The sequence below is a fragment of the Coturnix japonica genome, chromosome 22 (assembly GCF_054131305.1).
Source record: "Coturnix japonica strain WE chromosome 22, WE-NBRP24, whole genome shotgun sequence".
Classification (NCBI taxonomy): Eukaryota; Metazoa; Chordata; class Aves; order Galliformes; family Phasianidae; genus Coturnix; species Coturnix japonica.
This window is the reverse complement of record NC_140684.1, coordinates 6,519,586-6,542,197: the sequence shown is the minus strand read 5'-3', so window position 1 is coordinate 6,542,197 and position 22,612 is coordinate 6,519,586. Positions and strand designations below refer to the sequence as shown.

Below are 22,612 nucleotides of genomic sequence, written 5' to 3'. Positions count from 1 at the left end.
CACATCTTCCACATTGAAAAACGTGTGCTGTGCCCTCTGACCACAAAAAACCCAGACCTACACTGGGATGAGAAGGGAAAGAGTTGGGGGGGTTGCTGTGGGTGCATGAAGCCCCTCTGCCCAGCACTCCCCTTTCAGAGGGAAGCGAGGTTTGTCTTCCTCCACACAAGTGAGCTGCACTGATTCTTTCAGCTGCATCAGTTTCCAAACAATCTTTTGGGCTCATTCCCACCAGGGCGTGCGCCAGCTTTGATTATTTCCTGATAGACCTGGATAATAAACAGGGAAAAACACTTTGTTTAAACTGTAACGTGAGCGTCCAGCTCTGATTTTGGCACGACTTCAACTGTGTCACTGCTTTGGCAAGCGGGTTTTGGGCAGCCCGAGTTGGGGAAGCACAGGGTGACTTTTGTACGTGGATTTCAGGGCCCAGTCCCATAGTAATGCTGCCCCATGTGCTGCTGATGGTGTTGGGTCCTGGTGGCTTTGGGCAGGTCCAACCAAGAGAGCACCCTCTGGGATGGGCTGTTTGTTCTTCCCAGTGCTAAACAGTGACATCTACCAAAATAAGAATCTATGGGATTAAACCCGTTATTTAATGCTAAGTGTAACATTAATATGGCGATGAAAAATAGGGGTTACGGCCCTATGCTGATATTTCTGCTCCTGCAGATGTGCCCTCTGGTTGTTTTCTTTTTTCACTTGAGAAGAACCTGATGGAATTGTTTCCCTGCACACCCAGATGTGATTAGTCAAAATCCAGATTGCTCCTTGGTTAATTTAACATTTATAATGTCTTTATAGAGCCTGTCGTGCTCCGCTGACTGCGGGGTGAGGTGGGAGAACACACTGCATAAATCACACACTGCAAAGCACGTGGATCCCAGCCAGGCTGAAGGAGGGGGTGAGAGGGCAGTGATAATTGGGCATCCTGATGGGTGAGATATGGCATCTCCAGCAGCACCCGTGTCACAGGGCAAGACCTTGAGCAATCAGCATGAATAAAGAGCAGTGGTGAGCTGAGACTGAATTCCTGAGACCAGATTCAGAGATATTACTTAATTTAGTTTTCTGAGTCAGTCCATTCTCATTTTCATGGTATCCTTTTGTATGGAAATTTTAACTGGAATTGAGAAGATTCCATCAAAATCACTGCTTTCCTTGAAGCTTTTTTTCCTATCAAATAGATATTTGAGGGGTTTCTGATGAGAACCCTTCCTGAGGTCTCCATCAGCTCACCCGATCTCTTCATGTTCTCCTGCAAAATGGGTTTAGTGGCAATGGATCCATGATGGGCAGTTCCTTTTGTATGAGTTGTGATGGGTGAGATATTGGCATAGGCTGCCAGGGGGGTGTTTTCAACCTTAATGATTCTTTCCAACCTTAATGATTCTATGTGATTTCCAGCAGGGAAGCCAGCTGCTGCTTGCAGCCTTCATCTGTGTTTGGAGATGGATTTGCAGAAGAATCCCATCCACAAACAATGTCCATGCGTGTGCTTTCTCTTGGTGCAACAGTCAGTCCTTGCAGCATCCCAGCAATCACTGTTTGGGGTTATTTTGTCATCCTTCCTTTCAATTTTAGCATGGTCCCTCGTGACATGGCTAGATGAAAGGCCATGGATTTCAGCCACCTCACCTGTTGTTGTCCCATTGTCTTTGCAGGAGGGAGACAACATTGGGGCCATGGAGAAGCTCTGTCGGCAGCTCACCTACCACCTCAGCCCCCACTCACAGTGGAGACGTCAAGGCATCATGAAAAGGAAGCCACAGTCCTGGTGAGTCGGCTCTCAAAGCCACCCATGGATCTCCATTCCATCCCTGCCCCTTTCCCCCGTGCATCTTTGGGTCATCAAGTTCCTTCACACTCAACCAGAGGCATTTTCTCGTTTTCCACTTTCCTTTCCCCATTGCAGCCTTGTTTGCATTGGAAATCAACCCAGCAGTGCCCAGCCATGGGAATAAATGGGGAATAAATGTACCAATGCCCTGGTCCTCAGCAAAGCATCTTGGCCAAAGGTGTCCTGGTGTGTGGAACCTAAAGTGTCTGAAAGAGGTTGATGGGGATGGAAAGGTCACTTCGCTTTCAGTGAGGTGATGCATTACATATGTAATTTTTGAAGGAAGTGAGAAAAGTGAGAAATGCAATCTGGCAGGGTTAGGATTTCTATCCAGGTGTTTGCTTATGATCCCGAGAGAGTTTTGGTTCCCGGCATAGCAGATGCTGTCTGTAGCCATAGCAAGAGACTGATCCCATGAAAAAAATCAGTCTGGAAAGAGAAGAGGGGAAAGTAGACTCAGGGAATAAAGGACTGAAGGGCAAATAGGATTAGGATCACATCTCCCAGAAACCTGGCTTGGCATCCCTTGCACCCTGCTGTCTTTGCAAGTGCCCTGTGTGGCCTCCAAGGGCATCCTCTCCCCAGCCTTGGCTTGACTCAGCTTTGCTGTCATTCAGTGAAAAAATGACATTGCTCCTGGTTCACTCCAGGAACACTCTTGTTAGTGCTGATCTGTGATGTTATTGCAGCAGCTTTTGGGTTTGGCGAAGGCACTGCCCCAGACCGCAGGGAACACCCCACTGGTACAGAACACTATTGCTTTCTTCCAGTGCCCTCCTTGCTCATTTTGGTTCATGGTTTGCCACAGTGATGATTTTCTTCAGTTCTGTGAGTTCTGTGACTCAATATCATCATTTTTCTCTTGGGACAAGTTGGGAAATTTAACTTGGATGGGATGTAAATCTCTGAGATGGGGGATGTGTGTAATCATAAAAGTGTCTGAGACTGGCTGGAGTTTTCTGTCCCCGTGTGGGTGTTGGTGTGAATGGAGTGAATGCAGCAAGCAGGTATTTCAGAGCTGTTACCATGCATCATTAGGTTTGGAAGAGACCTCTAAGATCCCCAGATCAGCCCACCATGCCCACCGTAGTAGAAATGCTAAGTCACAGCCTGAAGCAGTGATTGAGCAGCTGGTGGGAAGGCAGGGCCAACCCAGGGGAGCTCAGGTGTAATCAGTTCACCTGAGTGACTGGAAGGGCCGGAGCCAGGATCCATCCCTTCCCAGGCTTCTTTTAAGGGTTGGCAGTGGTGGCAAGGGTATCTCTTGTTGGAGATCCCTGCATACGTGAGGCCTTCCAGAGGTAAGCAGATTGTCTTCCTTTGTTTCTGCATCTGTTGTTGCTGTATTTGGGCTTATCCTTGCTTGCTGCAGCCTAGGACTTGGCTACCCTCCTGTTACTGCTGTGCTTGGAGGTTATTTTGCCCTTGTGTGAGGCAGAGCTCCCATCTATAGCACTCACACACCCAGCCTGTCCCATCTAGCTCTTCTCAACCCAAATGACCCCTCCAGCTCTGCTGCCCCTCTGTGCTTTGTTTCCCAGGGTTTTACAGGAGATGTGGGAACACGCCAGTGAAATGCCTTTCACTGAGGAGGAATGCTTCCTGTTGAGCTTCAGTGTCAAAGCTGCTTGGGAATTTTTCTTTAGGGTCAGAAAATTCCTTCTTTTTTTTTGCTGTAACAACAGTCGGTTTCTTCCTTGGGAGAATTCAGCACCATTTCAGTGCCAGGTGACTCTTCTCATTGAGATGGCTGGGAAAAGTGTCCTATGTGTTTTACCATCAGAAATATTTTAGCTGAACCATTGCAGGAAGGATTGTGTTATATCTCTTTTTCCAGGCAGTGCCCATGCAGTGTTTCCAACTGACTGGGTCAGGATACATCATGACTTTAGAGAAGAGCTTCAACACACGCACTCTGAGGACAAACCATAGAATCATTTGAGTTGAAAAAGACCCTTAAAGGCCATCTGGTCCCACTCCCTGCTATGAACAGGGGCACCCACAGCTCCATTAGGTGCTCAGAGCCCCTCCAGCCTGACCTTGACTGTTTCCAGCAAAGGGGATCCATCTCCTTTCTGAGCAGCCTGTGCCAGTGCTTCACTACCCGAATAGTAAACTTATTCTTATATCCAATCTATATCTCCCTTTTAGTTTGAAACCATTTCCTTTTCTCTTACCATTGACTCGTAAAGGTTGGAGAAGACTACTGTCATACAACTACTGAGATCATCCAGTCCAACCATCAGCCCATCTATTCATGGAGGTTAAGCAGCTTTTAATTATTGGTAGGAAACAATGGGTGAAGAGCATTCACCTTGGCTTCTTCTGCTTGCCCACCTCTTTGCTTGGCTGTAAGTTACGTTTGTGATGAAGCCTTTCTCACCATGGAAGTCCTGGTGCCCACAGCTCCTTTTCAACCTTATTGAGTCCTTAACTCTATTCCATTGGGTTGATCATTGGACTGATTTTGGAGCTCCTTACCAACCATAGTGAATCTGTGGTTTGAGTGGGCATGGTGGTGAATGGGTTGATGGTTTGACCTGATGATCTTGGAGGTCTCTACCAACCTTGATGTATCTGTTTCTATTCAGTGGGGATGGTTGGACTGGATGATTTAAGAGGTCTCTTCACATCCCACACCTGATTTCATTGAGAGCACAACAGATTTCTGTTCTGGCTGCCCATTGCTCGTACTGCAGTGTCTGCTTATGTTTCTATACAAAGCCCTTGTGAAGCAAAATAAGAATTAAGAAGGGAAAAAATGAGTTTTGACAGGGGGAAGCCCTGTGCATGAATAATGTGCCCTTCCTTTTGTGAACGGAAAGCAACTGAATGTGTGTGGGTGCAAATCCTCAGCAGTGTTGGGAGTCTGTAGGTGAGTGATGGCAGAACTTAAAGCTCCTGCAACAAATCGTCCCTTCAGAACCTCCAGCCCCCACCCATCAAGTGGGAGGAGGTGGAGTGAGGGTTATGTGGCCCAACACAGGGATCAATCTCATACTGGGAGGTTGTCCAATGCTGGGCTGTGTTGCAGCTTGCTTTGCACTCAGTGCAAGTGACTTCCAGGGCTGTGTGCAGGCAGAAGCAATTAGTTTCTAGGCAGAAGTTGAGTGCTGGCTGCTGTGTGTGATATTGTAATAGGAGCTGGGGTGGAGTGAAGTTCATCCCCATGAGCATCCTGGAGCATTAGAAAGACTGCGCTTATTTACTATGTTTTTTGTTGTTGTTAATTGCCCTAAAAGCACAGGAGAGTCTGTCTCTGAACTCATCATACCATATTTTTGCCACTGGTTGTAGCAAGAGGGTAGGAAATCAGGATTTAATCTGTGTGATGCTGTGTTTTGGCTCTCAAACCTGGCCAAATAGCAAAGGAAAACCAAACAGCCACCAGAAGGGTCTCATTGTGTCACGGTGCCCCCCAGGTTTTGCACATGGGGTAATCTAGGAGCAGCAGGATGACTTCATTTGATGGGAATAAGTAGTGTGACATGGATGGGAGTGATGGCTTTGGGAGAGGTGGACATGCAGAGTCCCCCTGGGCGCTTGGTCTGCCCAAGCAGCCACATGCTGAGCATTGGGTGCACTCAGCATCCTCCCTAATGCATCACCATGGCTCACTCAGCTGCCCTCAGACAGAGCTCTCAGCTCAAAGCACTCTGCTCAGCCCTACTCACAACCTCTCATTGCTCCTTGCCTTGGCTGTAAGAGCAGCAGCATTGAGGAATGGCGATAAGCCACGATTCCTCGAGAGGAAGCAGCAGCAGAGCTGTGTGGCTCAGCCAGTGCCATTCCTGCCCTGTAGGGAAGGAGGAGGAAAAAGCCAGCTGACATTTGCAAGTATTTTTTTTAAGCTTTCCCACCTCTGTGACCTTTCTGCTCTTCAGCTCCTGTGGCATTTTGAAGTTCTTCTGCTGGAAAACAGCACTAAACGTGTTCTTTTAGACCTGTTGGGTGTCTGGTGAGCAGATACCCGCATTAGGCAGCGGACTAGGAACACTTAAAGGACCTTTTAATGATCTCTTTGAAGCAAAGAATGTTTTCATAATTATAAAAGAAGGCAGAATTCACCTGTTTTACAAGTTTTACCTGTGGCTCTTGATTTTTGCAAGGCAAAAAGACCGGATCAACCTGTCTGCCTCCCTCCCCTTCCATTCCATATTGCGGAAGGACATTGGACCCAACCAGAGGGGTCAAGTTGTGGTGTTGTTGCATCAAAGATTTGACGTGTGCAAGCTGCAAACTAGAAACAAACAGAAGGAAGTTCTGGAGGTGTAAAGGAGTGTGGGGATGTGGTCAGTGAGTGTGGTGGGGTGGGGTTGAACTTGGGGATCTGAGAGGTCTTTTCCAACCTGAATGATTTGATGATTTCATTCTTGGGGTATCAACACACCCCAGAAGGGTCCCAGTGGAGAGGATCAGCAGGTGGTAAATTCCCCCTGTTCCATCATTCATTCCCACTGGGAGATGTCTGGCCACCAGATACGCAATTGTAGGGTGGAAATGAATTATTTCTGCAGCAGCATCTGGTGGGAGGGGCTGCTCAGGGTCATTGCCCTCAGCTTTCCCAGCCAGCACTGCTCATCCTGGGGCCCATTTCGTGCAACAGAGATGGAAGAACCGCTTTAATTTCCCAGATGCTTATAAGTTTATATCATCTGGCAAAGGCCAGCTGCTCCATCAAGCTGTTTGTTGCAGCCCAGCAGGTTGCTCATGGCCTAGCACAGCTCTGGAGGCTGTGGTGTTGCCTTTAATGCTGTGGTTTGCTGGGACAAAGCCTGAGCCTCAGTGTGGGCAAGGGATGCTGTGTCCCTCTGCATGCCAAACCCATGCACTAGAACTGGGTGTCAGAGAAAGGCTCATCCCAGCTCCTGTGCTGTTGGTGTTGATAGTGTGAGTGTGCTGGGGCTTTGCAGCTTCAAGATATTTGGACTGATGGGGTTTGGGGCAGATGGAACAGTGGTTGAACAGGCCAAATTCCAACACTGTGCATCCAGAAATGCCTTTTGGAAGCTGAGTTTCTGCTTGCAGAGCTCTCCTGGCCATGGGCAAGGAGCACAGTGTCCATTAGAAAGAACTGTGGCTGCCCTGGGACTCTTTCAAGACCTCAGAAAGTAGGAATGTCAATGGGTTTTGATGTGAGATGGATATGAATTTCTATACTTTCAGCCAAATCTGTGGGATGAATAGTGTGGGCAAGCATGGCTATGCAGCACTGAGGCATGGCAGCTGGAGAAAAGGGGCTGTGTGCCATGTGAGGTCTGTCCAGCATCCATCCAACCTGCAAACACTTAAGGTGGGCACTAATTTCAATTGGTATCAATTGACTTGGAAATAGAGAATTTGCTTCAGTCACTGCTATGGACAGCAGCCCTTTGCTTATGGACAGCAAGTGCCTCTTTGGAGGGCTCTCTGCTGCCTGAAATAGCTCCTGGTAGGGATGTTTTGCAGTGTGATCCCAGCTCTGATTTTGGCTGGGATTTGTGTCCACGTGTCCCATTGCACAGGGCAGCCAGAACCTGCAATGGGGCTCCATGCCCTTGGGTCAGCATCTCCCAGCATTTGAGTGCTTCCCTATGCAGTGTTCAGGGCTTCTCATTTGTAGAGCACGGTGCATACAAACACAAGGTCATTATTCCATGCATAGCAATGAGGATTTCCATTGATTCCAGTTTCTGCCTCATGTTCTCCTCACCCACGCAGCCCTGCAGCAACACATCATGGCTTGCTGGGGCTGCTTCCACTGCCACACAGACCTAATTTTTAAGCCTGTTGGAGCTAAACAGTAAATTATGCATGCATATTGAAACGCCATCTGAGTGCGTGCAAGATGTAGTGTTGGAAGGGGCTTTGCGTTTTCCATTCAATCACTGTAAACTGAGCCCTTTCCCTGTGTGTTGCCTACTGGGATGCTCCAGAGTTTAAAACAATTAACCCAAACGGTGGAGAACCATTTATTTTTTCCACCATTGAGTATTAATGATTTTGATTTTGACAAATGCTTGAATTGCCTTTGTTCTTCCCGGCTTGAACAAATGAACTGACAGCCAGAAGTGGTAGGAAATGTCCTAAAGGAGAAGAAATCTTTCCTGGCAGTGAAGGTGGAAGGAGGTGATTTACAGCACCAGGGCTTTCCTCCCCTTGGAGGGAACATCTGTAGGTGATAATTGGCTTGAAGGGAGATGGAGCTGTGCTTTGGTCCTTTCCTTTCTCCTCCTGGGTGGGTGAGGAGGGAGGAGGAGCAGCAGCCCCACTGATGTCCCTTGCTCCCTGAATGCATTTCCTGGTTCCGTGCCTGATTAGAAAAGGCTTTGGCTATTAAAAGTGTGAGTTCTTGTGTTTTTTTGGTTTTTCTTTGTTATTTAATAATTACTCCTCCACTTCCTCTGTGTCTGGAGGGAGTGGAAATTAGATTTGCTTTCAGTACATTGTCTGAATCCACCCTCAAAACTCAGGAAAGCAACTAGAAGGAATAGTTATTAAATGAGGAACTGGCTGGTGAGATAATTAACTTCCCCCCCACGCACACACTTCCTCCCATCCTTGGAAGCCCTCCAAGCACCCTGTGATGGGTTACCTTGTCCCGAGCAGCTGCTGCCCTATTACTTTCCATTGCAAGAAGTGCCCAATCAACCAGCTCCTGGGCAGCCCCCGGCCATGTTCTCCAATTAAGAGGATCAAGCTTTACGATGAAGCTTTGATAGAGCACTGGGTTGTTGTTTTAAAGCCCTTTCACATTGTGCACTGTTAGTAAATGGAGGTACTGGGTGAGCTCATGCATCACATGAGCTCTGGGCTTGGGGCTGTGCTTCTGCTCAGCTTTTTGGGTTTGCTGCTGCCCAATTTGTATGAGAATAACGCCTTTAAAATAGGGATGCAAATGCTAGGAGTGATGAAAGCATTGTGATGAGGTCCCAGCTCACCCTGCAGTGACCCGTACGCACGTGGGGCTTGTCTCCTTCAAGTCAAATGCTTTATAATTAAATGTGGTGTGTTCATTTGTCTGAATGTGCCAATAAGTGGAAAAATGGGGGGGAGAAAAAAGCTCTTATTCCATGTGCCCATTTGTGGTGGCCAAGCATCCATCCTGGCAGTGCTCAACCCAGTGCAGATGGGGCTTCTGTATCCCAGAAAGGGGCTGCCAGCATCTTGGTGCCAAAGTATGTTGTTTGGCTTTTGCATATTGTGCCAACACATCACTGAGCAGCCCCTGCTTTCATCAGCTTTCTGGTCATTTGGGACACTGGGTGTTATAATGCAGCTCATCATCCTGAAGGCTGGAAAACAGAATATATATACATGTGTTCACGCAGCATAGACAAGTTACCTTGGGAAGGGTTGTGCTGATCTCTCCAGCATTGCTTCAACAGCTCAGAGCACGTCCATGTGAAATGTCATCACCAATGGGTACAGAAAACAGAAAGGGCAAAATGTTTACAGCTGGGAAGCTGAATAGGAGAGGGCAGTCTGCTCATGGATGTGTTTGTTGTTCTCTTTACCCAAAGCCTTCAAGGTCTGATACAGCTGATAGCAGGGCCTGTCTCGTGTCAGCAAAGCAAGGATGTTGAACAGGCAGGGAGGGAGAATTGGGGAAAGTTTTCTTTTGTGGTTTTCCTGCTTGTCCAGCACAATGTGCAGCCCAGGAGGGGCTGTGGGAGCTTTGCTGCACGGAACAGCATATCGTGTTACCTCTGCTGTGCCCAGCTGAAAGGAATTCTTGGCAGCCCACGTCCCCACTGATATTAGCTCTATTTTCATCTTCTTAAGGGAGATGGAGGCTGAAATCCCCACCGTTAGTGGAGCGATGGTCTGCCAAAAGAAATGAAGTGCTGCTGGAAGAGCGTATTTTCTTTGGGCTTGGTTAAATATGCTCCTCATTGCCTGTTTCCTTCCATTTGGTTTTGCATCCCCAGAAATGGCAGTGGCTGCACCCTGGGCTTGTGGAAAGGGTCTGTTAAAAGGAAAACAGCAAAGGTAAAGGCTGGGTGAAGAGCATTCACCTTGGTTTCCTCTATTTGCCCACCTCCTCTTTGCTTGGCTGTAAGTTACTCTTGTGATGGAGCCTTTCTCACCATGGAGGTCTCAGTGCTCACAGCTCCTTTCCAACCTTAATGGTTCCATAACTTCTGTGGGCATGATGGTATGGTTGGACTAGATGATCTTGGAGCTCTTTACTAACCTGAATAGTTTGAGTTGGAAGAGAGCCCCCCCCAAAAGGCCATCTGCTCCCCTCCTAGCAATGCACAGACACCTGCAGCTCCATCAGTGCTCAAAGCCCCTCTGGTCTGACCATGGGTGGGGATCCACCACCTCTGTGCATTCTCCAGAGCTTCACTACCCTTACTATAATAAAATCAAAGGCATCAGCCCCAGCAAGGAGCAGAGCTCTGGGATCCAGGCTGCTGTTCATGCTCTGGCTCTCATCAGCACAGTAGAGGCAATGGGGGACCCCTGACTGCTTGAACTCTTCCAAATGTGATCTGTGCTCCAATAAAATAAACAGTTTAGGGAAAGTGAAACCCCAGGCGTACGCTTTAGCGGCTGATCGCTCCCTAATTGCAGGAAGAGCAGTTGGGAAAGGGGATTGTTTTTGGATTCCATGAGCTGGTTTCTGGTGAGAAAACTGAGCTGGAGGAGCAGAGCTGAAGCTCCTCTCCCTCCTCAGCCCCAAACATCAACCCTGTTTGCCTTTTCCTTGTGCTGGTGGAATGTAACTCATGTTAAGGAGCAGGAAGGACAAATAAGCTCCTCAAATGGTGGACATCCAACTTCCAGTGAAATGCTGTTTAGTTTTGTATGTGTTATTTTCTGTGTGCTTCTGTGGCATCTTTCCCAGGCAGGAACAGATGATGATAATTAGCACCAGCCCTTTCCATCCACATGTGGACCATCCACCTCTGCTATCCCATCCATCCATCCATCCAATCCATCCCAGCCCCTGCCTTTCTCTCAGCCTCCCTTTTCCTTCCCTTTTCCTTCCCTTTTCCTTCCCTTTTCCTTCCCTTTTCCTTCCCTTTTCCTTCCCTTTTCCTTCCAAATAACCCTTATGGATCTGTTTGTAAAACACCAGCAGCAAATATGTGCTTTTATGAGCAATTCACTAGTGATTTCTCTTCCTGTGGCCTCTTCCCTTTGGACTCTGAGGACTAAAACCCAATTCAAAGGTCTTTTTGTCTGGTCGCATTGGCCTCCCTTCCCTCTGCTCATGTAAATCCAATCAGGACTTGGATTTCTTTATGATTTAATACACTCAATTGTAAAACTCCCTTTTTTGGGGCCTTTTCAGCTTTTTCTTATTCTTCTGTGCTAAAATGTAAAGAAAATATTCCTATTGTTTTCTTTAATGCAAACATGAACAAATTCAAATCCTCTTCCAGGAGGTCATTTACAGAAGCAACAAACCCAACGTGTTGCTTTCTTTTAAGCTCTTGATTGGCTTTCTGTTGGCTCTGGTGCAAATTGCCTTTCCTGCAATTGCCTGTTATTAATGGGGCGTCAGCTGCAGTTTCTTATTACGCCGGAGTAGAGTTTGTTGGAAATACTCCAGCACGTTTTCTCTATAGGAAAATGCAGGTTCGTCGAGTGTAAAATGTGGCATAGAAGGAAGGCTATAAATACATTTCATTTTGCAGAGAATGAGGGAGGAGCAAAAGGAGTGCTCCAACAGTGAAATATTTACATTTTTGTCTGCGAGAAGTTAAATAGGGCTATAATTACAGCAAAGTGTTTTGATGGATGCCAAGTGCTTATTTTTAGCATTTTGTTTGGCAGGAAATTAAAAACAAGTTGGGAAAAATCCCTCTTTGTGTAACACATAAGCAGTGGGGCTTTTTTTTTGTATAGAGAATGATTGCTTTCCACTCGGATCTAACCTCAGCTCCGGACCATGATGAGGAGCTGGCTGTGCAACGTGCAAATGAAAGCTGTTCTTCTGCTTAATTATCCCTGCTGGAGATATTTATCAAGTTGCTCCTTCGCCTGACAGCGCTTCGTTTTCTGAGTGTCTCGTTGCTTCTAGAGGTTTAATTGGGTTCTTTGGCTAAATATTAGGGTGATGCGGTGCCATGGGCACAGCAGTGATCCCAGCGCAGGGAAGAGTGGTTTTCTGATGGGAAGCAGTGGGTGCTCTTTGCATAGAATCATTAAGGTCGGAATCATTAAGACTGCCAAGTCCATCCACCCAATTTTGGTCTACCCCAGACCTTTTGCTTTGTTTAGCCCACTCACCTGCGCTGGAGGTTGCTGCTGTGTACCCCTATCAGTGCCTGTAGGTCACCAAAGGTCCCTCACATGCAGTTGCTTCCCCAACAGCCTGGGTTTGAGCCCTGGGAGTTAGACTGGGATGGGTTTTCCTTTGGCTCCTGGAATTGGAGGCATGCAGGGAGGTGGTAGCCCCAAACTAAGACTCTTGGCTTCTTTTGTTCTCTTCATCTGAATTCTGTTCCTCCCTTAAGAGACACTGCACTCAAAATATCAGGTTCTTTCCTCCATACACACATTGTTTTGAATATTGGGATGCTTAGGTGCATTTAGAGCCAGCTGTAAATGTGACGTGTAGTTTGTAGGCACCACGGGCTGGGTAACACTGCTCTCTAGTGGATGGCTTTCCATTGAGTGCTGCAGGAGCTGATGGAGAGAGGATGAGTGCTCATCTATGGAAGAAAATGACTTTTTCTCATTATTTCTATCACAAGCTATTAGAATATAGTATATCCACGGAGACACTACATAGGCACAGGGCAACATCCATCTTCAGTAATGAAAGTAAGCCAGAGACTCTCAACTTATCTCACTGTGATGGGAAGGATTTATTGGTCAGGGTCATTCTGATGATCCTTGTGAGTCCCTTCCAACTCAAAATATTCTATAATGCCAACAGCCCATCCACTAACACACTGTGGCTGAAGCTGAGACCCTTCTCAGAGCTTCTAGGTGCAAGGGATGCTCTTGGATGCCCAGAAACGACTGTTCCCATCAACTATCCCATGCATTTAGTGAGCTTTGAGCCTGCATTAGGAGGGGAACAGGCCTGCATAGCTTGGTGAGGAGCCAAAGAAAATTCACTGGGATTTGGAAAGGAAAACAAAGAGCTATTCCTGGAGCAGCCCTGCTCTTGGGCACGCATGGGAGGTGAGCTGCATGCAGAGCTGAGCATCCTGCTTGCTGCAGGGGGGAAATCTGGGAGAAAATTGCAGAATACCCTCCAGCTGTGCTCCAAATGAGGTGCTTTAAGAGATGTTGAGCCAGAGCAGAGAAATAACCTGGTGTTCGGTCTTCAGTGCTGCCACTGCAATAGAATTTAGGGCTGTCGTGTGATGTCTTTCCTACAGATGGTTCCCAGCAGCTGGAACTGCTTTATAAACAGAAAAGGAAAATCATTTTCATGTCATACATCAGGAATAAAGCTGAAGAGCTGCAGGTTGGGTGTTGTGCCCACCTCTCCCCACATCTCACAGTGCTCAGCTGAAGACTGATCTGTAATTCCAATAAGAGGGGAAGGATATTGACTGTGGGGATGTTGGTATATTATGGTGTGAAAACTGCAGACCTCAGCAAAGCATTCATTGAGCCAGGGGAGTCCAAATGAATTAATCCCCATTGGTACTTTCCCTCTTCATGGTAAAGACTTTGGAATTTCTTAGGTTTTTATTGGTAAGCTCTAAAGGAAGTTTAATGTTATGTATTTTTATATTTATGTATTTTTAAGTCATCTTTACCCCAGATCTCTCTAAGGACAGGAGTGAAATCTTTCCAGGCTATTCATTTTCAAAAGCTGTGAAAAGCCAGACTGCACCATTCATAATCCATAACCCTTTCCATGGCAATAAGCAAGGCACAAACCCAACTTTTGAGCCATGGCAGCTGATGGAGGATGATTCTTCCTCTCATCCCCTTTCTCCACCCTCACCTTCTCTATTTTACTTACAAGACACCTCAATCACCTTCCCATTTCTGTGCCTCTCTTAAGCTAAATGTTTTTTCTTGCTTCTGTCCTGGCTGGGGACCTTAACCCTTTGTTCACTCCTGATGTTATGAATGTACATGAAATATTCACATGGGTAACTCAACGCTTATTCTGTATAACCTGAAAAATCCATCCAGGGGCCATAGATTCCCAACCTAGGCACAGGTACGTGTGTAGTGAGCTGCTATGCTCACTTTAGGTGTTTTAAACACCTTAGTATGATGAGGAGAAATTGGGAAAGGTAAATGCCCAAAATATGAGGCGTGTTTTTGAGGCTGATGTTGTCTTATGTTCAATAACTTTTGCTGGCACTTCTATAGAAAATTTTCTTTCTGGTGCCATCACCTCAATTTCTTATTGCACTTCTTTCCCTCTCTGGGGCCACCTCTTCTTGTTTCTTGATTCTTTGCCCTCCAAGGAAGTGCTTCAGTTCTCCAATTACACTTTATTACAAGACACGCCGGCATCGCACGTCCCTGGTTGTGCAGAGCTTTAGGGAAATGTCATGAATTTAAATGATGAGGAAAGCCCTTTCTTCTAATTCCCTTTGATCTAAACATCAACATTCTGGTCCATGGGAATGTTCTGTGAGCGGATCCAGTGCTGCACACAAACCAGCTGTCAGAGAAAGCTTTTTCAGTAGAAACCAGCATCCTGCTTCACGTGGGGCAACATATCTTGCCAAAGCATTATCAGGGCTTTAGGGCATGGTTTTATGCCCAACCCTATCATCATAGGGATCAAAACCCCATATAGAGTTTCTATCTAGGAAGAAAGCTCTGTCTTTCCCTATGGAATATCCCCATAGAGTGAGAGGATGAAACCAAGTGGGTGTAAGTGATCCTCCACTGTAACACACAAGGATTTGTGTAATGCTGAGATCTTCCAATAGACACTTGGGGTCATTCTGTGGCAAACTTTATGGCAGGGATAAAAGTTTTTACAGCTGTTTGTTACCATCATACCCCACTCATTGCCGTGAGACAGTTCACAGCCTCCAGAGCTATTTTTATTAATCATGTTTGTGGTTGGTTTGCTTGTTTCCCAAGGGACAAGGGGAACGTAGGAGGCTACAAGGCAGCTAACAATCCCAGCACAGGGCTGCCCCAAAATGGGCTGCAGAGATTTCCTCTCTACAGGCTGCAAGTCTTCAGGGTGAATGGGCTGTTGGTGCAAAGCAATCGATTGGTTTGGGGAGGGATCCACCAAATCCCTCTCAAGAGAAAGAGATGCCAAGGGAGAAATTCCTTCCTATGTTGTAGCAGGGATTGTATGCATACAGCAATGGGAAAAGGTCATGGCAAGGCAGGCAGCATTGATCTACAACAGATAAAGCAAAGCTCAATGCTTGCATGCTCTTTTTGCCATGCTTTTAAGGGGTCATCACTTACTCACAGGGACTTTATATGCTGTAGTTGATGTGAGCTCCTGGTCTACCCAGCTTTGAGTTCCCAGGCTGCAAACGCCAGCAGGGATTTCAGCGCATCCCTACAGCAGAGCAGCATTGGGACCAGCACTGAAGGTGGAGGGATTGGCACCAATTCATTTCCCTTGGTCCTGAGGCTGGGTGAGCTGTTTGCCTGAGGCACACCCCTCCCTCAAATGCTTCATTGTAAAGCATCATAGTGGGGTGTAGCAGATGCATTTCTTATTTGGAGGATAAGGAGCCCAGATGGGAGTGTGCTAATTGCAAAATTAATAATAATTTTGAAAAATACATGAGACTTATAAAAATCGTCTGGCTACTCAGTGAATAATTTTCCCCAGGGCAAACTGACAGCTGAAACACACAGATAATGATGGATGATGGTGAGAGCAGCTCTTGTTAGTCATTTCCCCTCCCCAGCCCCAATCCTCACTGTGCCCTCACCCCCAATGGGTCGTACCATGAGGCACACACTCATGCTTAATGACCCGAGATTTGCTAAAGGAGAAAGCCTGTTTCCAGTCAGTCTTTCCTGCCTATGAGCAAACCTCAGAGCCTGCTGAGGGTGATTACAAGCTGGAGCTTCTGTCTGTGGGAAAGCACAGCCCCCTCAGCTCACAGCACAAGGGTGGTTCATCCATCAGGTTGGGCTTTGCTCCTCAGATCACAGCCAGGATGCCTGAAGCAATGCAAAGAATTGCAGCCAGCTGTGCTTATGGTTTTCTGTGGCTTAACCCATGTAGGGATATTGGGTTTTAACCCCAAAATCCTTCTTTGTGGGATCCGGTGAGAGCGGAGCTGCATGCTGAGGCTTCACTTTATGTCAGCTAAAGCCAGTAAGACATAAGCTGGAGAACCCTCTTGGATTTTGTTCAGGCTGGAGAGGCAAAGCCACACATGAAATATATAATACACAAACCTTAACACGTGTCAGCTCTCTGGTCTCCTTGCGCCTGATGCCACATGCAGAAGATGGCATTCCCTCTGCCTCCAACTGTGCTGGGTTCTCCTATCACTCTGTGACAGTCCCACTCTGCCATGGAAAGAGCAAGACAGGGCCTGATGGGTTGACTCTGGCTTGAAGAGCAGCAGGGCTTCGGGAAGACCCTCCTGGTGGAAATAAATAACATTATTTCAGCACCAAGTCCTTGCTTTTCTTATTTCTAGCTTTCAGGAGCTGGTGACAGTCCAACATCCTGGTGGATGATCACTTCCCCAGTCCCCCAGGTACCCAGGATTAATCAAACACTCATCTTAACGATGGCTAAATGAGAAAAGAGTTGGCCGACTGCTGCACGATCCTGTGTTGGAAGGCTGGGAAATTAATTTGTGCAGCTGCCATTTGGATTGGTGCCATCCATGTGTTTCCTGGGAAGACATGCTGTGCTCCCTGGGTGCCTGTGATGTGTCTCCTGGTCCCTCTACTCATACACACACACAGCAGATGAGAAGTTTCTGGGCCACGAAGAGAAAAGTTATTTCCTAAAGGAGCCCTTCACGTTTCACAGCCTCATTTAGGTGAAATTCAGTCCTTTTGCTTCCAGCACAACACGCAGGTGCCTTTCTATTAGAGCAGAAACTCACATTGCTCCATGTGAGCCTGTAAAGGGATCAAGGAGGCACGAATGAAGAAGAAACTTGGTTCTTTCCTCTGGGGTATTCCCTGAACACAAATGTCTTTCTGTGCTTCCTTCCCTAATATCTTTGCATGGAGCAAAGCCTTTACCTGCACACCACAATGGGTGAGGACCAGGGGCTCAGCACTGGGCTGACAGCAGCAATTACCATGCATGGGGCTCTTCCCTCTTCTTAACTCAATCAGAATAATTCATCAGCAAAAATCCCTCAATGCCAACTTGCTGACAGGTCCTGATTGTAGACTTGTTCTCTGATTCACTTCTGGAGATAAATTGACCTGTGAAGCTCCAGTCGAACTCAGGCAAATGAGTCTCTGTAGGGCCATTGGGAGCACTCGTTTATTTATCTACGGGTTTGGCCATGGTGCTCATATCACAGAGCACACATGCCTAAGCCCTGAATGTGCTGTGGGAAGCACTGCCAAAGGCTTTGCTAAGGCCCAGGTAGATTAAATCAAAAGCCCTTCCCTTACCTGGTTATCGAAGGAGTCACACACAAACTGCCTTTCATGAACCCATGCTGGATGGGCCTGGCGGTGCATGGTGGTCCCAGCACATAGTCACACTGTAGCTGATACCCTCCCGCCCCACATTAACACCTCTCTCCTTTCCTTCCCACCCAGTCTGAAAGCTGTACTGATGGGGAAGCCCCAGGACAACACAGTGGACTTGTCGGGCATCCCACTGACCCTTAAGGACCTGGAGCGTGTCACGTCGTACCTGCAGCACAGCTCGGAGCACATCGACACGGTGGAGCTGTGCTTCACAGAGCTGACGGATGAGATGCTGCTGCAGCTGCTACCTGCGTTGTGTGGCCTTCCTCACCTCACCACGTTGTCCCTCAATGGCAACCGGCTCACCAAAGCCATCCTGCGGGACCTCACCGAAACCCTGAAAGACCCCAAGAAGTTCCCCAGCGTCACCTGGATCGACCTTGGGAACAACGTGGACATCTTTTCCTTACCACAACCCTTCTTGGTCAGCCTGAAGAGGCGATGCCCAAAGCAAGGCAACCTGCCCACCATCTTGGAGTTTGGAGAAGGGCAGGTCAGCGATTTGGAGAACCAAGAGGACCTGCGGGGTGAAAACAGTGATGAAACCCCATTGGGCAAAGCAGAGGGCAGGACAGTGGAGGAGCAAGGCACCGAGACACCGCAGACGTGACACTGGCTCCACGTTGGGTACATTTTGGGTGACAAACCCAAGATCTCCTCATTAGAGGTCCTGGCATGGGTGGATGCAGGCAGTGGGATGCTCTGGGAGCACATTGCCTTATTCCCCTGTGATGAAAATCACTGCTGCTCCCGTCATGCAGAAGCGGGATGGTGTTGTGTACTTGTATCTCATTCCCTGTTCACTGCAGGGCAGTTGGACTAGATGACCCTGATGGGTCCTTTCCAATTCAAATGATTCTATGAAAAGCCAGGAGGGTGTTTTTAAATGGTAGAGCTGCGCTTTTCAACCTCTCCAAATATGAATCGCCAAAGTGTTGGAACATGGAGGCCCTTAGAAGCACAGAGGGGAGCAGGGAGGTGATCAGATCCAGCAGGATCTCAGCCTGTCACCCCCACATGACAATGGACAGACATCACCCCCAAACACTGCACAGAACTGCAACCCTTTCCCATACCAACTTCAGGAGCTGCCTGGTGAGATCAACATAAAGCATCATGCCGCTCCGAGGGACCCCACTCCAAGCAGGGTGTTCCTAATCCCAGCCCCACAGCAGAGCTTTGCTTTCCTTGTGCTGGCACAGAGCTGGGCCCTAGTACACTCATCACCTGGGTGCTGCTCCCCTGCCTTACTGAGCCCAGGCTGGCCCTGCTGCCTGCCCAGTGCTCACCCAGCCCTAAAATCCAGATGCTCACCTGCTGTGATGACCCCAGGGCTTCCCATTCTTGCACTAGATCCGGCAGTGCATTTTGGGGAGCAAAATGTAGCACCTGAAGCTGGGGCTCAGCTCAGGCTCATTGCTGTTGCTGACAAAGGAGACCACGGTACTGAAGGTTTATATAAGAGAAAGAACAAACCTTGGGGCTCTTCCCTCTATCACTGCCATTCGGGCTGGATGGATGCAGCCAGCTGAAGGTCTGAAGCACACGGAGGCTTTCAGGACACTTGGCTACGTCCTTCCCCCTGGTCCAGAAGTGCTTTGTTTGTACAACGTCGTTTTGGTTTTTGGGCTTGTTTTTATTTTTAATTAGAAACATTCTTTTTTCTTTCTGGATGGAAAGCAGCTCCCAGCAGAGCACAGCAATGCGCTCTTTGGCTCCTAAGCCAGAATTCCACGTGATTCAATGGGTTGATGGTTGGACTAAGATGATCTTAGAGGTCTTTCCAACCTGAATGATTCTATGATTCTAAACCCAAGGGAGGTCAGGAGGGTGGGAACCACTTCCCCTCCCTTAAACTCCACAGACCAAACAGCCTCCCCTTGCCAAGAGGGATCTCACCTGCCCCTGCCCACAGCCCTTCCCCTGCACAGCTTTGCAGCATCGCTTTGCACTGGGAGCACTGACCTTTGGTTTTGCTTTTCTGAGTGCAAACAGCACCGTAAGCACTCAGGCCTCTCATTTCATCCTCATTTCCCATGGCTGCACCAGGAAGCTGCATGCCTTGATTGCAGGAGAAGGTGGGGGTTCATGCTGACAGTTGTTGTTTAACCTCCAGGTACGTAACTTAGAAGAAGCTCTGCTGCTCGTTTTAATACATTTAGCACAGTTTCGGTATGATTTGCATGTATCTAAAGCCTTTTTTTTTTGTTTGTTTGTTCGGTTGTTTTTTTAACGCTAACCTCTTTCAACTGGCATGAAGAACACTTCGCAGTGAATCAACTGTTCTGTTCGAAATAAAGGAGCTACCTGTAATCAAAATAAAAGCCAATGTTTAATAAAACGTTGAGATCTCCTTTGTACAGCTGATGCCCAGCATCCCTGGTGTAGCCCGCAAAGCCATCCACAGCACTTCCCCTAGTACAGAGGGCTATTTGTTTTGGCCAGAAGCTCTTATATCTATCTAAAAATAAGGATATGAGAGCTGGAAATGAGGATATTAATGCTGACTGAGGTCGTTTGTCATCAAGGTGGGGAGGGGACGTTCACCTTAAAATTGTTATGTCCATAATATCTCAGTGCTGGGCTTTGTGAGTTACCCCCAGCAGCTCAAACACGAAGGAAGCTCATCTATAGGAAGAAGATGCATTTCTTCAGCAATAAGGGTGATTATTATTTAAAGAGATTATATCAATAGGGGAGTGGGAGACTGCAGGGCAGGCGTGGGGGCTGGAGAGGTGGCAGCTGCCCACCCCTGAGAGTGGGAAGGAGGAAAACCACCAAAGCAGCACTGGGAATGCCAAGGAGCCCAGGAAGGCTTTGGCCCAAAGCACTGCTGCTGCTCTATGGTTTGCAGAGGAGATGCCCAGTGCTCAACCAGAGCTACAGCAGGGGAAAGAAGGGACCTTGGTCACCAAAGGGGACCACTGGAAGCAGCATCACAGCAGGACAGAGCCCAGCTGCAGGTTGGGCACTGATGTTCCAGCACTTCCCTATAGTTCAGTGCATGCCATTTCAGCACTGGAGGAGGAGGATGCTCTCAAACAGGCTGCTTTTATGCCCTCAAAAATGCAACCCCCTCCCCCCCCACACACACATCCCATTATCCAGCACTGCCTCACCTCCAGCTGCTATTGCCACAGAGACTGATTGACCTCATTAGCAGCACTCAGAGAATGATAAAAACAAACCTGTAACCTCTCCAGCACAATGCACCGAGCTGAGCAAAGAGGATTGGTTAGCACTAGCAAAAGGAAGGGTTCTCTGCTGCAGCCCTGCTCTTTGTCTCAGCAAAAAGCAGTTTGTATTGCATTTCTTCTATTCTCTCCCAAGCAGTCCAAGAGAAATGCAAGAGGAATTAAAGCAGAGAGGGTGATGGGTTGTTTTTTGCTTCTGTTGGTACTTTGTGGTCACAAGAACGTACAGAAGGATGCACATACACATCAGCAAGAAAATACAGTGCTTGGGAGCATGAAACATGCTTCTCTGGGGTCAGTGCAACGGCACACATGGCTGGTAGGTGACCTGCAGAGTGCAGCCAATGGGAAACATTGATTTTTGGTCTGATTTTTGGATGATCCCACCCAGAACCAGCAGTTGGACTCAATGATCCCTACAGGTCCCTTCCAACTCAGGGTATTCTATGATTCTATTCGATTAATTGGGATTCCCGGGGCTGCAGCCAGGCCGTAACAAATCCAACACTGATACTGTGGTTATCATCAGCTCCCAGAGGAGGTGATGCTAAAGATTGCAGCTGCAATGCCACACTGCCTGGGGTTCAACATTTTTTCCCTTATTAAAAAGAGGAAAAGTGCTGGTGAGGGGAATCTGTTGCATTATTTATTGGCAGCTCACAGCGGTGTGTTTAGTGCTGGTTGTGGAGGTAGCAGACACTTCTCCAGATCTCTCATTTCATGTCTGCTGAGCATCTGCAAAGCCAACCCTGCTGGAAGTTATTAAACAGTTCTGCTTTGCAATAAACACAAACTGCTTTTGTTACTCATCAGCAGCCTCCTGCAGGGTTCCCCCCTTCCCTGTGGAGTTGCCCTGTGTGGTCTTCAGCCAAAATCCATGCTGCCAGCAAAGCCCAGAGGGAAACACCCAGCAGGTTCCTGGTCTTCTCCATACCAGGGGAAGAAAATAAACCAGTGGAGTCCACACAGCAGCCCCAGGAAGGCCTTCTAAGGTGGATTTGGCTGAGCAATGGGTTGCCACCATGGCTCTCTAGTAGCCCTGTTGCACGCTGCATCCCTCTGTGTGCTGCTAGTAGATCAGAGCTACACTGAGACCTCAGAGCATCGTAACACAGCACCCCTGTGTGAATAGCTGGGACACATACAGTGACTCAGCCTGGCTATGTGCAATACTACAACATAATCTGAGCACCATGCTCAGGAACCAGCTAATGCAGCTCCTCCCAAACAAACTCCTGTTGAACTCCATGCAGAGAAGTACAGGAAAAAACCCTCAAATACACAAAATAAAAGGCAATCCGCTTCAGAGCTTCCTTCAGCTTTCCAATTGAACTTCATTTTTCTTTTCCTTTGCTGTCTCACCCCCCTCTCTGCACACAGATGCTTCTTAAATTACAAATACAAAGGGTTAGTAATTTGCCAAGCACTCTGGGGGAAGCTGTGCTTCGCTGCAAGCTCAGAGCTCCCCTCCAACACATGGGCTGGAAACAGCTTCTCATAGAGCTGAGGGCTAAAATGCAAGATTTCACCTTACTGTTTCACATCGCATCCTTTGCCCATCTCCATTTGCCACACAGGCCTGACAGTTATACTCAGGTGTTTGCTCCAGATGGAAAATGAGCAAGAGGGGCTTTGCAAGCATGTTCCAATCCAGACAACATGCAAAAATCACTGTAAAATCTGGGGGTGTTCAGCCAAGAAAACTAGCAGAGGAATAGCTTACAGCATTGCAATGCTCAGCAAAGCATGGGCACCACCTCAAGGTCTGCCCTGCTGCCATCAGAGACAGCATCACGCTTCCAACTGCGCTCCCTTCCAAGGGAGTGGTGGTAGGCACAAGCTGTGCTCCCTGCACTGTGCATTGAGCCCACCAAGATCATCAGCTCTAACCACTCATCCCCATCATCCCACTAAAACATTAAGCCACACCTGTGCAACATGAGCCTGGTATCGTCAGCCCATGCTCGTTAAACACAGCTGGTATGAAAGGGATTAAAGC

The 22,612-nt window shown here is 47.8% G+C and overlaps 1 protein-coding gene and 1 long non-coding RNA gene across 3 annotated transcripts in view; one reads left to right on the top strand and one right to left on the bottom strand.

The window, feature by feature from the left end:
- Positions 1-19,760, top strand: part of LRRC75A (leucine rich repeat containing 75A) — a 54,878-nt gene extending 35,118 nt beyond the window's left edge. For both annotated transcript variants that reach the window (XM_085522288.1, XM_015880963.3), the window contains exons 3-4: positions 1,665-1,777; positions 17,489-19,760. In XM_085522288.1, coding sequence (XP_085378414.1) covers positions 1,665-1,777; positions 17,489-18,029 — 654 coding nt within the window. In that variant the 3' untranslated portion in view covers positions 18,030-19,760. The remainder of the gene's footprint in view (positions 1-1,664; positions 1,778-17,488) is intronic.
- Positions 12,516-16,453, bottom strand: LOC146757403 (uncharacterized). Its single transcript, XR_014936563.1, has 2 exons — positions 16,148-16,453; positions 12,516-13,190 (listed from the first exon to the last, which is right to left on the bottom strand). It is a non-coding gene; the product is annotated as an uncharacterized LOC146757403 (long non-coding RNA).
- Positions 19,761-22,612: the final 2,852 nt, after the last annotated feature.